We start from the raw sequence: 14,466 nt of genomic DNA, 5'->3' as shown, positions 1-14,466 counted from the left end.
AGGGGGTAAAGGTGCTTGCTGCCAAACGTGATGACCTGAGTTTGGTCCCAAGCACGACGTGGTAGAAGGAGAGAACCAACTCCCTCACGTTGTCCTCTGATCTCCATGCATGCACTGTGGCGTGTGTGCACACAGTGGATAAATAAAAAAAGATAAATAAAGTTACAAAGCGATGGAGACAGGATTTAAGCTGGCATGACTCTGGCATCTATGCCTTGAGTGTCGACCTTGATTCTGAATTAGGTGAACACTTGGTAACTTAAGTAGTGCTTGCTCACAGGAAGTCAGAACATCAAGTCTGGAGGGATAGTGATTTGCTGGATTAAAGGAGGAGGCCTGGAGTCAACTGCAGAGGTAATTGTTGAAAGAGACAGAGTGCTCATCTCTGCTCTTTGAGTGGGGGCTCTTATGACTTTACAGCGAAGGGAAGCTATGGAGATCAAGGAAGTGTACTGACTTAGAAACGGGGTGTGAGAAGCAGGGATTCCCTGAGCTGGGGTTGTCACACACAGCAATTGGCTTTCCCGAGGGTTCGCTGTGAAACCCTGCTCTCATTAAAGGCAGGCTCCTGCGGTGGGTCTGTCCACTCTCTGAAGGGGCCCTTGCTCATCTTCCTCTTTTGTTAAATTGGGAAGTGGCTTAGACTAAGAAGGAAGTAGTGAGAGAAAAAACACAGACAGAGCTTGAGCAAGGAGTGGGTGCCAGTGGTCACCTGGCTCTTCCTGGAGACAGCACCCATCGAGGCAGGAGCATGCGGCTGTGCCCAGCTCTGCTCCTTCTCTGCCTGCGAGGTGAGTGGGGCTATGGATCTGTGAATCTGATCTTGCAGAGGGTGGCAGAATAGGAGTCCTGGGTTCAAGCCAGAATCGAGGTGTCAGCAGAAGAGGCAGGGGACACGTCTATTTACCCATCTCTTTTTCTGTCTATATACTCCAAAATTCATCCATGGACTCTACAAACACGTATTAAGTAGCAACTGCATGCCTGGATTGTTCTGGCTGTTGTAACTATAAGCAAGTTCCTCAATCAAGGGATGAGACAGTCAAGTAGTTTTACTACAGCGTGGGACCCTCTGCAACACACAGCGTTCATGTAGAAACAGGCTATGCCAGGGACCCCCAGCTTTTCTCTCAGAAGCATGGAGGCTTCTTCAAGGCTTCACAGAAGTCAGTCTTGAAGGACGAACAGCCTTTCGGACAGAAAAGCAATGATTTATATTAAGTGGAGATCGTGGAAAGGGTAGATGTAGCAATGGCTTTGTCTTAGTGACATTTAGTTCAGAGAGGTTGGAAAGGTGTGTGAGAAATAACGCACAGACAGGTGTAATGGTGTGCACCTGTAGTCACAGCACCCAGGAGGCTGAGGCAGGAGGCTTGCAGGGTTGTAGGGTTGCCTTGGTACATAGTGAGATCTTGCCTTTAAAAAAATCTTAAAAAGATATTTAGGCCAAGCATGGTGTTACATGCCTTTAATCCCAGTACTTGGGAAGTAAGGGCAGAGTGGATTTTGGTGAGTGAAAGACTAGACTTGTCTACAAAGGGAGACTCCTGTCTTAAAAAACCAAATAAAAAAAAAAGAAAGAAATACATTCTCTTGTGGGAAATAGTTGAGGATGAAAATTAGAGACTATTTCTCATCCTTGCAGATAAGTTTTATGTTTGTTTGTTTTTTTTTAATGGATCCTCACAGTATGCAGAATTTAAAGGTTAGGACTTAAAGGGAGACCAGTTGAGGGACTCTGATCACATGTAGTTAGCTTTGCTTTTTTTAAAAACTATGTGTGTGCCTGTGTGTGTGGTTGTGGGTGGGAATGTGAGGGCAGAGGCTAGTCTTGTAGAGTCAGTTCTCGTCTTCTCCTTTATGGGGATTCTTGGGACCTAACTATGATGGCCAGGTTTGCACAGCAAAGCGCTGAGACATCTTGAAGACCGCAAAACATAGTTTCCTCATGAGTGAAGTGAGAGGAGACTGGATGATCTCCAGGATCCCTCAATACCTTCACATCTAGATCATTCACCAGGGGTTGTGGCACACACCTGCAATCTCAGTGCTTGGGAGGCAGAGGCAGGAGGACCAAAGGCTTAAGGACATCCTTAACTACATAGTTAGTTCGAGGCCAGCTTTGGCTACATGAGGACCTGGTTTAAAACAACAAAACAAGGTCTAGATCTTTAGGCTAAGTAAGACAATAAGATGCATAGTATCACATGTATGAGGGGCTAAAGTGACCTGAGTGAATGCTATGATCATGATGGTGGTGGTGATGGCAGTGGTGATAGTGGTTGTTGTTGTTGTTGATGGTGGTGATAACAGTGGTGATGGTGGTGGTGATGGTGATGGTGATGGTGATGATGGTGATGGTGATGGTGATGATGGTGATGATGGTGTGATGATGATGATGGTGATGATGGTGGTGGTGATGGTGATGATGATGATGGTGATGATGGTGTGATGATGGTGATGATGGTGGTGGTGGTGGTGATGGTGGTGGTGGTGGTGATGATGGTGGTGGTGATGGTGGTGGTGGTGGTGGTGATGATGGTGGTGGTGATGGTGATGATGATGATGGTGATGATGGTGGTGGTGATGATGGTGGTGGTGGTGGTGATGATGGTGGTGGTGATGATGGTGGTGGTGATGGTGATGATGATGATGGTGATGATGGTGGTTGTTGTTGGTGATGGTGATGGTGATGATGATGGTGATGATGGTGGTGGTGGTGATGATGATGGTGGTGGTGGTGATGATGGTGGTGGTGGTGGTGATGATGATGGTGATGATGGTGGTGGTGATGGTGATGGTGATGATGATGATGGTGATGATGGTGTGATGATGGTGATGATGGTGGTGGTGGTGGTGATGGTGGTGGTGGTGGTGATGATGATGGTGGTGGTGATGATGGTGGTGGTGGTGATGATGGTGGTGGTGATGATGGTGGTGGTGGTGGTGATGATGGTGGTGGTGGTGATGGTGGTTGTTGTTGGTGATGGTGATGATGATGATGGTGATGATGGTGGTTGTTGTTGGTGATGGTGATGGTGGTGGTGGTGATGATGGTGGTGGTGGTGGTGATGATGATGGTGATGATGGTGGTGGTGATGGTGATGGTGATGATGATGATGGTGGTGGTGGTGATGGTGGTTGTTGTTGGTGATGATGATGGTGGTGGTGATGATGGTGGTGGTGGTGATGATGGTGGTGGTGATGATGGTGGTGGTGGTGGTGATGATGGTGGTGGTGGTGATGGTGGTTGTTGTTGGTGATGGTGATGATGGTGGTGGTGATGATGGTGGTTGTTGTTGGTGATGGTGATGGTGATGGTGATGGTGATGATGGTGGTGGTGGTGATGATGGTGGTGGTGGTGGTGATGATGGTGGTGGTGATGATGATGGTGATGATGATGGTGGTGGTGATGATGGTTGCTGTTGGTGGTGGTGGTAATAATGGTGATGGTGATGATGGTGGTTGTTGTTGGTGATAGTGATGATGATGGTGATGATGGTGGTGGTGGTGTGATGGTGATGGTGGTGGTGTGATGGTGATGGTGGTGTGATGGTGATGGTGGTGGTGTGATGGTGATGGTGGTGTGATGGTGGTGTGATGGTGATGGTGGTGGTGTGATGGTGATGGTGGTGGTGATAGTGGTTGTTGCTGGTGATGATGATGGTGATGGTGGTGATGATGGTGATGGTGGTGGTGTGATGGTGATGGTGGTGGTGTGATGGTGATGGTGGTGGTGTGATGGTGATGGTGGTGTGATGGTGATGGTGGTGGTGTGATGGTGATGGTGGTGGTGTGATGGTGATGGTGGTGGTGTGATGGTGATGGTGGTGGTGTGATGGTGATGGTGGTGTGATGGTGATGGTGGTGGTGTGATGGTGATGGTGGTGGTGGTTGATGGTGATGGTAACAATGATGGTGTGGTGATAATACCTTGCCTCTCAGGACCTCCTCTGTGACCTTGTTCCATCAACAACCCCTTCATTTTTTTCTGATAATTTCTGCTGCTCACCTGAAAACACTCTCAGGGGTCTCTCATCTTATTTAGAAATGTCCTGATTTTTCTGAAGGTGAGGTTTCTGAGCTTGGGGAGTATATTCACTTACTCTGAAGACATGAGCTTTTGCTCTGGATCACTCACATATCCCTTTCTCTTTTTGGCAAATACGTACTGAGCAGAGATGTTGTGTGAGACAGAGTATCAGACACTGGGATTCAAGACATAGATCTGACCCTGGAGGAGCTTGAGTCTTCAGATGGTGGTGATGGTGGCTGTGATGGTGATGATGGTGGTGTGGATGGTGAAGATGATGGTGGTGGTGGTGATGATGATGATGATATGCTCTTCATACGATTTGGAGAGTGTGGTGGAAATTCTGAAACTGCTGGAATAGATTTCAGAAACAGCAGTGATCGGAGCTTCCTTGTCCTAGACCATAGGAAACCACTATGGGCTTTTCCCTTCTCTACAGTAAATGGCAGCTTAAAGTTAGATATGATGCAAATATTGACACTGCAGTGACCTGCAAACACCATTCCTGCTTCTCTGAGTAAGTTTGTTTACATCTGACAAAATCACCCAAGTGCTGTCATCTAGCACAGTTAAAATGAAGACAAGAGCCTCTTTTTGCCCATCTTCCAGGAGCCGGATGGCCTCCCAACCTGACCCATTCACCTTTTCCCCAAGAGTGTGTTTGCACGTGGGCAGGCAGGTGCCCACGGCCAGATTCAAACACTGAAGTAATTTGCACAAAGTGCGCTCTCCTGCGTCTCAGCCCTGACACATCACCCTCTTCTTTTGTTTGTTTGTTTGTTTACCCTCTTCTTTCACAGGATTCCTCTGCACCCACCAAGGTTATAAACACGGTTTGGGAAAAGGCAGTCATTTTCCATTTCTAGAGGAGGCCCACAAGGGTTTATATCGTGAGCCTGAGAACTAGGAACGAGGAAAGGATAAGAAGAGAGATGGAAGGGGCAATTCCAGAGCATGTGGGGGACAGGCAAAGAGAAAGGGAGTGATTTTTTTTTGTGGCTTTGGAGGCTGTTCTGGAACTCGCTCTGTAGACCAGGCTGGTCTCGAACTCACAGAAATTCACCTGCCTCTGCCTGGGTGCTGGGATTAAAGGCATGCGCCACCACCACCCAGCAGGAAGTGACTTCTGCTATAAAAACCATCAGAAAGAGCCAGGCAGGGTGGTGCCCACCTGACATGCTAACACTCAAAGGGTTGAGGTGAAGAGGACGGTGGATTCCAGGCCAGCTTTGCCTTGCTGGGGAGACTTTGTCTACAGAAAAAGAAGGGGGGAGGAGGGAAGAAAAGAGAGAGAAAGAAAACCAAAAACAAACAGCAATGACAACAAAAGCAAAATAAAACGAACAAGCTAGGCCCAGTGAGACGGCTCATGGGCGAAGTGCTCGCCACACAAGCCTTGAGTCTGAGCCGAAGAACCCACAAAATGGAAAGAGAGAACTGACCCCCTAAAGTTGTCCTCTGACCTCTGCAAACACCACACCCCCATCCATAAATAAACAAAAATTTAATGAGAAACTAGAACTTCTTTTTTAAAAAGGTATTTGTTTATTTTACACCCGGACAGCAATTCCCCCCCACTCTCCCCTCCTAGTGCCTCCCCCTGGCTCCCCCTGCTCGCCCCCAATCCAGTCCTTGCTTTGGATAACCTTTCTGTACGCAGTGAACATATGTTGCTCTCATTAGTTGATAATAAAAGCTGCTTTGGCCCATAGCAAGGCAGAATATAGCCAGGTGGGAAAGTCAAACTGAATACAGGGAGAAAGAGGGGTGGAATCGAGAGAGACACAAGCCAGCTGCCCAAGAAACAAGATGCCAGCAGACTGATGAAAGCCATGGCCACGTGGCAACGCATAGATCTACAGAAATGAGTTAATTTAATTGTAAGAGCTAGTTAGTAATAAGCCTGAGCCATAGGCCAAGCAGTTTGTAATTAATATTAAGCCTCTGAATGATTATTTAGAAGTGGCTGCGGGACGGGGACAGAGAAACCTCTGTTTACAACTCCTCCTCAGTTTCTATTCAGAAAAGGGCAGGTCTCCCAAGGATATCAACAAAACATGGCGTATCAAGTTGCAGTAATACTAGGCACCTCACCTTGTATTAAGGCTGGGCAAGGCGACCCAGTATGAGGAATAGGGTTCCAAAAGCCAGCAAAGAGTCAAAGACAATCCCTGCTCCCGCTGTTAGGAGTCCCACAAAAAAGCTATGTAACTGTCACCTATATGCAGAGGCCCTAGGTCAGTCCCATGCAGGTTTCCCTGGTTGTTGGCTCAGTCTCTTGTGAGCCCAGGTTAGTTGATGATGTGAGTTTTCTTGTGACATCCTTGGCCCCTTGGGCTCATACAATCCTTCCTCCCTCTCTTCAGCAGGATTCTCCCAGCTCAGCCTAGCGTTTGGCTGTGGGTCTCTGCATCTGTTTCCATCAGCTGTTGGGTGAACCCTCTCTGGTGACAACTGGGCTAGGCACAAATCAATGAGTGTAACAGAGTATTGTTAGGCATCATTGACATTCTGTTTTTCTCCAGCCGTGTCTGGTTCTATCCTAGGTCTCTGGGCCATCCAGCCTCTGGGTCCTGGTCTTCCAGGCAGAAACCAGAACTTCTATTCATTGTATATTTTATAGTCCATACTTTCAAGTTTGTAATGTTATTAGAACTTTACTTGATTGACATGATGACTGCATACACTTAGTTATTTATGTGCAGTATGTTATTTTGATGTATGTACACATTTTACAATGCTCAAATCAGCCCTGACATTTATCAAAATATGAACGAACCTGAGGACCTTATATTAAATAAAATAACGTCTTGGTGTGATGCCTCGTGGTGTAATCCCAACTCTCAGGAGGCAGAGGCGAGAGGACCTTGAGGTCAGGACTGTCTCAAAAACAAAAACACAAAGGCATTTCTGACCTGCCCCTGTTGCTATGTAGTGGAGAGGCAGGTTCCCTCCTGAACATTCTGGAAGCTTCTTAGATTTGATTAGATCAGTGGCTACCAGAGTCCTGGCCTCTGGCCTGAGGTGCCCCACGGGCTTCATGGAGGTGCTGAGAGAACCGCCATGACCAGCTGCCTGGTGGTGGAGACCCCGGGGAAGGACGGCAACCCCCATCCGGGGACAAGGATAGTGTACAAACGCTCAGATTGGAATTTGGGTGAAACTGTCAAGCAGTCTTGCCGCCCAGACTCCTGTAGTCAGTGCTGCCATGTCCTCAGCTGACGCAGGCTCTCACTCCACACAAAAGATGTTGCTCAACTCCGTCATTCACTGTCTTCCAGTCAAGATGGCGCTAAGTCTATCTGAAACGCTCAGTTCAGCAAATGTGGTTTTGAAAGGGCAGGAGACCTTCCAAAGATGACTCACACAGAGCCTTCCCTTTTAGAAAACATAATTTGAATGAAATAATGTTTTGCTTTTAGGGCTTTTTGTTTGTTTGAGACAGGGTTTCTTTGTGTCTCTGCCCTGACTGTCCTGGAACTCACTTTGTAGACCAGGCTGACCCCAAACTCACAGAGATCCGCCTGCCCCTGCCCACTGAGTGCTGGGATTAAAGGTGTGTGCCACCACACTCAGTGAGTAAAATAAGTTTTAATGGAAAAACTAATAAAAGAAGAAGCAATTGAAGTGCAGAATGTTGAGTACCATCAGGGCCTGTGGTGCCCACAGTAGATGGTCTCATCGGGACTGTTAAGACCATTTTTGGGGGGGGGGTTTACGAGACAGGGTTTCTCTGTATTGTTTTGGAGGCTTTTAGTCCAGCCTGGCCTCGAACTCACAGAGATCTGCCTGCCTCTGCCTCCCGAGTGCTGGGATTAAAGGCGTGTGCCACCACCGCCTGGCTCCTGTTAAGGCCATTTTAACCTATGACCATTTGTGACCTTGGCAGAGAAGGCAGCAATGTCTTCATTTTAGGGACATACAGTAAGGGGCAACTAATGGAGGCCCCCTTCCCACACACTGGGACAGTGGGGGCTTCCTCCTGAACCCTGGATTAGGAACAAAGCACACCCAAACACCTGTTTTCACAGAGAAAGCCTTTGTTAGCAGAGAAGGTAAGTTAACGTGGCTGCTTTCTGACTCAGACAGAAAACAGCAGCAGGGGAGGTCTGTGTTCAAATGTCCTAGGATGTCATGGTAAAGGAAAGGATGAAGGAGAAGGGGAACAAGGGAAAGGGGGCATGGGTGTTTGTCCTGGAGGGACAAAGGACTGCCTTTGGATAGAGCAAAAGGCAAAAGACACACAGTCAGATAGGCAGTTTATGAAGGTAAAGGGGGAACCCCATGTTAGGGAGAGGTGTTTCTTTTTAGTTGGGCATGTTAACTAGGTGAACCAAATGGGGTTTTGATGGCTGGGCTTTAGTACTTCGATAACTGGACCTTGGTAGTCAGCCTTAAGAGAAGGAAGTGAACAAATAATGGAATAGACCTTGGGGGCTGGCTTTAGGTTGTAATCTAACGGTTTTCAGGAAGGCAGAGGGAATAGGAAGAGAAGGACAAGATGCCAGAGCCACTTGCTTGACGGAGCCAGTGTCCCAGGGGGCCGGTGTCCCTTCAGCAACTACAAGGAAGAACTGAAAATGAGACCTAGATCCATCGCCTCTACTGAGCTCACCACTGGCTATGGAAGCGTCTAGAGGCAAGACAAGCTTGTATGTTCAAGAAACATCCCAGGATGCTTCCTGCTTGTCCAGTTGTTACAATGTATGAGTTTTCTCACTATTGTAACAAAATACCCAGCAAGAAGCAATTTAAGGGAGGAAGGGCTTTTGGGGACTGTTGTTCAAGGGAATAAGGCTTATCAAAACAATTAATAGGCCTAATAAAGATATCTTTTTTCTTATTTTTTTTCAAGACAGGGTTTCTCTAAGATACAAGTTTCTTGGGCAATGTGAGGAAAGGAATAAAGTCTTACCCAAGGGCATGCAAATTCAAACCTTCAGCCTGGGCCATTGCTACTTTAATGCTAAATATCTATATTTTAAATGAATGCCAAGTCTATGACAGCAGCCTTTTCAACATATACTGGCTTGCTGGAATGTTCTCATCCCTGGTGAGAGGCTCTAGGACAAGGGGGCTCCACTGCCTTATCTTGTCCCCATAATTTCCCTTTCTTTCTATACTGCCCATGTACAGTCTCAGTTTACTCCAGTGAGTCTATGGATTGGCCCTTTCTTCTTCCAGGGATATGAAAGTAGTCAGCCTGAACCATGTGAGTGGTGCTGGATGCTGGAGTTTGTATCCAGTGTGTGCAATTATCCTCCATCCTCAAAACACAGACCAAAGCTACCTGCAAAGTGCAGTCTCTTGGGACTGAATAGATGACTCTGTGGCTAAGAGCACTTGTTGCTCTCACAGAGGACCCAGACTTCGTTCCTAGAACTCACATGGAGGCTTGCTACTATCTGTAACTAGTTCCAGGAGTCTTCTTCTGACCTCTGTGGGTGTGCACGCTACATACATAAAATAATTTTTTAAAAAAGGAGTCTCGCCTGGCAGTGGTGGTACACAGGGTGGGGGTGGGGAGACAGGGACTGGGATACAGTTTCTACTTGTCTCTCTGACACAGCCTATAGTCCATTTGCCTGGGATCCCAAGTGCAAACGTCTCTCCTGGCCCTCTTCCTGAATCTCCCCAAGCCTCAGGAAAAGTTAGTTACTTCCCAGCCCATTGGGAAGGAGACCCAGACTCAGGTTCGTGTTTTCCAGGTTGCTTATCTCTGACGGGCCCTGGCTCTGTGTCTGGCTACGTGGGAGGCACCGTTCATGTGCGGTGTCAGTATGGAAAATCATACAAGGACCATGTTAAATACTGGTGTCGAGGAAAGCACGACACAGATTGTAAAACTATTGTGGAAATCAAAAGAAATGGGGAAGAAAAGAAGAATGGCCGTGTGTCCATCAGAGACCACGCTGAGAACTTCTCCATGACAGTGACCATGGAGAACCTCAGTGAAGATGACGCTGGATCTTACTGGTGCAAGATCCAGACCTTCTTTATCTGGGATTCGTGGTCACGTGACCCAGCAGTCCTCGTAAAGGTACATGTTTTCCCAGGTAAGCACAGAGCTTTTAGGAAGTGTCCATGCTTGGGGCATGTGGGTGGGGATTCTCTTGTCATGTGCCTCTGAGTACTGTCCTCATCTAGGCCATAAGACAGGAGTTGATGTATAGGTCGCACAAATCACCCGAAACTTGATGTCTCTAGGAGGAGTGAGAGACGATCTAATTCTTCCTTAGTGATGAGTGAAAGTGATCTGTAATGAAGGGTGTCTGAGAGTCCTCCATGGTGTCTGGGAGGATTATTGGGCCATAAGCTGAGATTTGTGTTCTTTCACACTGTCTGTCAAGGACTTGTCACCAAGCAGGGGGTGCCCTGGAAGTTCTCTCAGATGGCAATGGGAACAAAGTCTGCGATGACATATTGGCCAGTCTTTGGCAGGAAGGCTTCTTCAGCCCCTGAGAGCCCCATCCAGGATGTGGCTGAGGTTTGGCTTAAAATATTTCTTGAAAGCCTGTGTGAAATTATGTTTCTGTGTGACCTCAGATCCACACAGATCTCATTTAGTGCAGGCTTGGGACCAAGCAGCGACCTAATGTGCATCTTTATCTCCAACAGCCACAACTCTCATGGAGACCACACTTCCAGCTACAACCCCCTTCCTCCCACTAGTGAATACTGGACACCTGAGGATTAGCACCAGTGAGGTGTTTCTCCTCCAGCTATGGTAAGGATCCAAGTCCTGGACAGAGTCACGAGCTGTAGGATTCTGGGGGTCAGGCGTTTCTGGAGTTTCTTGTCCTGCCAGGTCCCGCCGCTTCAGCCTCAAATGAACACACAGAGACTTACATTAATTATAAAACTGTTGGCTGATATCTAGGGCTTCTTATTGGCTAGCTCTGTCTTAATTATTAACCCATAACTATTAATCTATGTATTTCTATACAACCTTATCTTATCAGAGAACACCTGGCACGTCCTTTCCTTCCAGTCTCTATATGACGTCTCCTCTCTCTCTCTCTCCCTACCTTTCCCAGAATTCTCCTCATCTCCTAGTCCTGCCTATCTTCCTGCCTCTATTGGCCAATCAGTGTTTTATTCGTCAACCAATAAGAGAAGCATATATACAGAAGGCCGTCCCCCATCAGTCGGCCGTGTCACTCACTCACGATGAGGAAACCTTACTATTGAGTGATATTTCCTCTCGTTCTGATCTCGGCTTCCACATTCTCCAAGCCTGCGTGTAGATGCCAAGTATGGCAGAGGGGTTGGAGGGACACAGGCTTGGGGCAGAGTCTGTGCTTGGTAGATTCGCAGACCCTTTCCATTCCCACCTCTCTTTTCTATTCTTCCCCGCCGGACTCTAGACTTAGAGTTCTAGTTCTGTGCCTTTTAAAAATGATATTGTTGAAGGCCAGGGAGGTGACTCAGTGGGTAAAGGTGTCTGCCAGCAGGTCTAACAGATTTCGTTTGGTCTCTGAGCCCCGCCATAAACAAATAAAGGTAAAGGTCTTTGTTGGCTGTGGTCCTTGCTCCCAGGAGCTCCCAGGGCAGCCTCAGCTCCAGGCTGAAGTTTACATTCGTTCTTCCTTCTCTCCCAGAGGCACTCAGAAAGGGCCATGCTCCCTGTGCTATGTGAGATCTGACCCCCCCCCCCCAATAAAGCCAGTTAATAACTGGGCGACAGTAGGTAGCTCTGGGCCATGCTCCTAGAAAACTGCGTCTGCCTAGAACCCTTCCCTCTCTTCACCAATCACCTCCCCTTAACAAGAGATGGGGGCGGGGCAGGGGGCAGGACCACGGGAGCAGACTTCCTTGAGTCATTTCCTAGTTTGAGTCTGGATCATCCAGGCTTTCGAGGCAGCTGTTAGGAAATGCGGGGCCAGACAGGCGGGTCCTGGAACCACCCTCTGAACTCATTCTCCATCCCCACCTGCCCCGCAGGCCCCTGCTCAGCAGCGTCCACTTCCAGGTCCTGGTCTTCCTGAAGCTGCCCCTGTTTCTGAGCATGCTCTGTGCTGTCTTCTGGGTGAACAGGCTTCAGAAGACTCCTGGGGGAATTTAACGCGAACTGCCCAAGAGCTGTGACATGGAGTAGCCCAGGAATGCCCTGGGAGGGGCTCAGCCCTGCAGACCGGGTGAGGCACACTGGACTCCAGACTGACTCTGCACGGACGCACAGTGCCTGGATTCTGGACTTGACTATTCCATGTCTCAAGGGAGGGTCCGAGACTCTGAGATACCAGACTCCCATGAAGTCCTCAGCATGAAAGAGGGAACAAAGCAGGGAATGATGGCGGCACACCTTTAATCCCAGCACTGGAGAGGCAGAGGAAGGTGGATCTCTGTGAGTCCTAGGCCAGCCTGGTCTACATAGTGAGTTCCAGACAGCCAGGGCTACATGATGAGACTGTGTGGTATCCCCCACCCAAAAAAGAGGGACAAGACTCCCCTGGCCGTGTGTTAGGGTCCCCCTTTCCTGTTTCCAGATTTCTCAGTTTGTGCTCTCACCCACTCCAAGGGTAAGAATCCTCTAGAAGGTTCTTGAACACAAGCCCCTTGATCTCTGTGACATAAAAGCATCTCAGGTCATTGTCTCCGATGGCAGCAATCACCTCCTCCCTACAGAGAAGAGGTTCCCTCAGGAACAGGTCCTTCATAGACTTGGATCACAGGCCATGTCCCCTCTTCTAGAACAATCCCAGAAGATTTGGCTTCTGGCTGAGCATCTTCACTACCCACTATCCCAAACACGCAGCATTCTTTTGCCCCATCTGATCATTTTAGCTCTCCATGATCTTGAAGCCTCCTTATGTCCCTATGACCAGAGAGTGTGTATCAGAGTTCAACCCATGCTTGCCTGGGCTGACAATAGTCAATCAGTCAGCTTGACGGATCAGCAGTAGAGAAAGAGCCCTGATTTCACTCTGTATTTCCTAACCCGAGGTCACCTGCTGTGCATAGTGTTAATGGAGGGTCCATTTTTGTTCACTTTGGAAGCTGGCTGAGTCCACCTTGGGGACAAAGACAGATAGCTGTTCAAAGGCAGGTGCAGGGCCAGTGGTGAGGAGATCTCACATCATCTGGGCATCCATTGGACATCCCCAGAAAAAGCCCTGTTTGCTGAATGCTTGCCAAGTTTCTGCCTTGATGCTCTTTGCAAGGAGGCCTCTCAGGGTTAGATACAAGCATCACCATCTCCATTCACTCCAGTCAGTCAGGTCAGACCTCTCTCTGCACCCTCAGGCTCAGGCCTGCCTTGAACTAGTGATGCCAGTTTCCACAGAGAGGACGTATTTATAAGAGCATCATAAGTGAGGATGGAGTCCTGTAGATATCTGGTCTGTGGGCCTGAAATTGTGGCCACATCTCTTTGGGTGTAGCTTCGGGTGGACAGAAGTAGAAAGAGAGGATCTTGAAGTGTGGCTTTCCTTTGAGCACTGTTTCTGTTGGGCCAGTTGATCTGTTAGGGAGAGCAGGGAAACACTCTGGTAGTTCTTGGTGTTTTTCTGTGTAATTGTTCCCCAATAAACACCCATTTATCATTTATCCTGGGTCTAGTGATATAATTACATCCCCGCCTTCAAAGACCCAGGGAGTAACTTTCACAAGAATAATTCTCCATGGAAGCTCTATCCACGGACATAGTTTCTTAGGGTGAGGCATGTCTGTCAGTCCAGCATAGGGAAGCTTTTTTTCTAGCAGTTCAGATGGAGTGTGTGGATTCAGCATCAACTCTGCCTACATTTCTCTTCTGAACACTGAACATACTTGAGCATACTAAGACTCTGAATATAATATAGGAGAGCTTACCTCACTGATGATGTGTCATCTTCAAGGACAAGTCAGAGAGTGGAGGGTCTAAGTTTGTGAGATGGGAGTCACTGACAGGTGTGGGAGAGAGAGGGGCAGGCTTGGATGCTGCAGAAGCTAACTTTTCTGTGTGTGACTGCGTCACCAGACAGGGTGTTGACTAGGAGTTAGAGGTGTGACCTACCAGAGTGTCTCTCCAACTTTGGTTTTGTCACCTTGAGAATATTTTGGAAATGTAAGCATTTCAGTGTCATATTTTGATGTCAGTGTCATCGTCATCCCCCCGCCCCAGTAAGTTACAATGCCTCTGGTATCCATAAAAGCAGATGTGAATTCGTTCCTCTTCATTACTGGGTATTATTTCATCATATAATGGAATAAATTCACAACAGTTTGTTGGGTCCCAGCCCCCACAGGATCTCTGTGAGTCACTGGTCAGCCAACAAGTGCATCCTGTTTTGCAGTCCAAGTGCATCCCGTTTTCTAGTCCTGGCTTACTGTCCCTGCATTACCCACTGACACCAACATCTAACACGAGGAAAACACCATCTCTTCCATCTGGGGTTTTTCCACTGTGCTGTAAGCCTGTATATAAGGCTTTCTCTGCAAGAGAGAGAGG

At 48.0% G+C, this 14,466-nt stretch overlaps 1 protein-coding gene across 1 annotated transcript; it reads left to right on the top strand.

Annotated features, from left to right (window-relative positions):
• Positions 1-692: 692 nt before the first annotated feature.
• Cd300e (CD300e molecule) lies at positions 693-14,194 on the top strand. Its single transcript, XM_005070214.3, has 4 exons — positions 693-791; positions 9,743-10,090; positions 10,653-10,761; positions 11,979-14,194. Exons 1-4 carry the CDS (start codon positions 752-754, stop codon positions 12,097-12,099), a joined length of 618 nt encoding a protein of 205 aa, XP_005070271.1. The 5' UTR covers positions 693-751; the 3' UTR covers positions 12,100-14,194.
• The last annotated feature ends 272 nt before the right edge of the window (positions 14,195-14,466 follow it).

Source organism: Mesocricetus auratus, unplaced genomic scaffold (genome assembly GCF_017639785.1).
Source record: "Mesocricetus auratus isolate SY011 unplaced genomic scaffold, BCM_Maur_2.0 Super-Scaffold_100007, whole genome shotgun sequence".
NCBI classification, from domain to species: domain Eukaryota; kingdom Metazoa; phylum Chordata; class Mammalia; order Rodentia; family Cricetidae; genus Mesocricetus; species Mesocricetus auratus.
This window is presented reverse-complemented; position numbering and strand designations above follow the sequence as displayed.

Excerpts from the sequence above, each read along its gene's own strand:
- Cd300e (XM_005070214.3), top strand. The coding sequence starts at position 752 with ATGCGGCTGTGCCCAGCTCTGCTCCTTCTCTGCCTGCGAG. Across the intron at positions 10,091-10,652 it reads AAAGGTACATGTTTTCCCAG|CCACAACTCTCATGGAGACC; the intron begins GTAAGCACAGAG and ends TATCTCCAACAG. Across the intron at positions 10,762-11,978 it reads GTGTTTCTCCTCCAGCTATG|GCCCCTGCTCAGCAGCGTCC; the intron begins GTAAGGATCCAA and ends CCTGCCCCGCAG.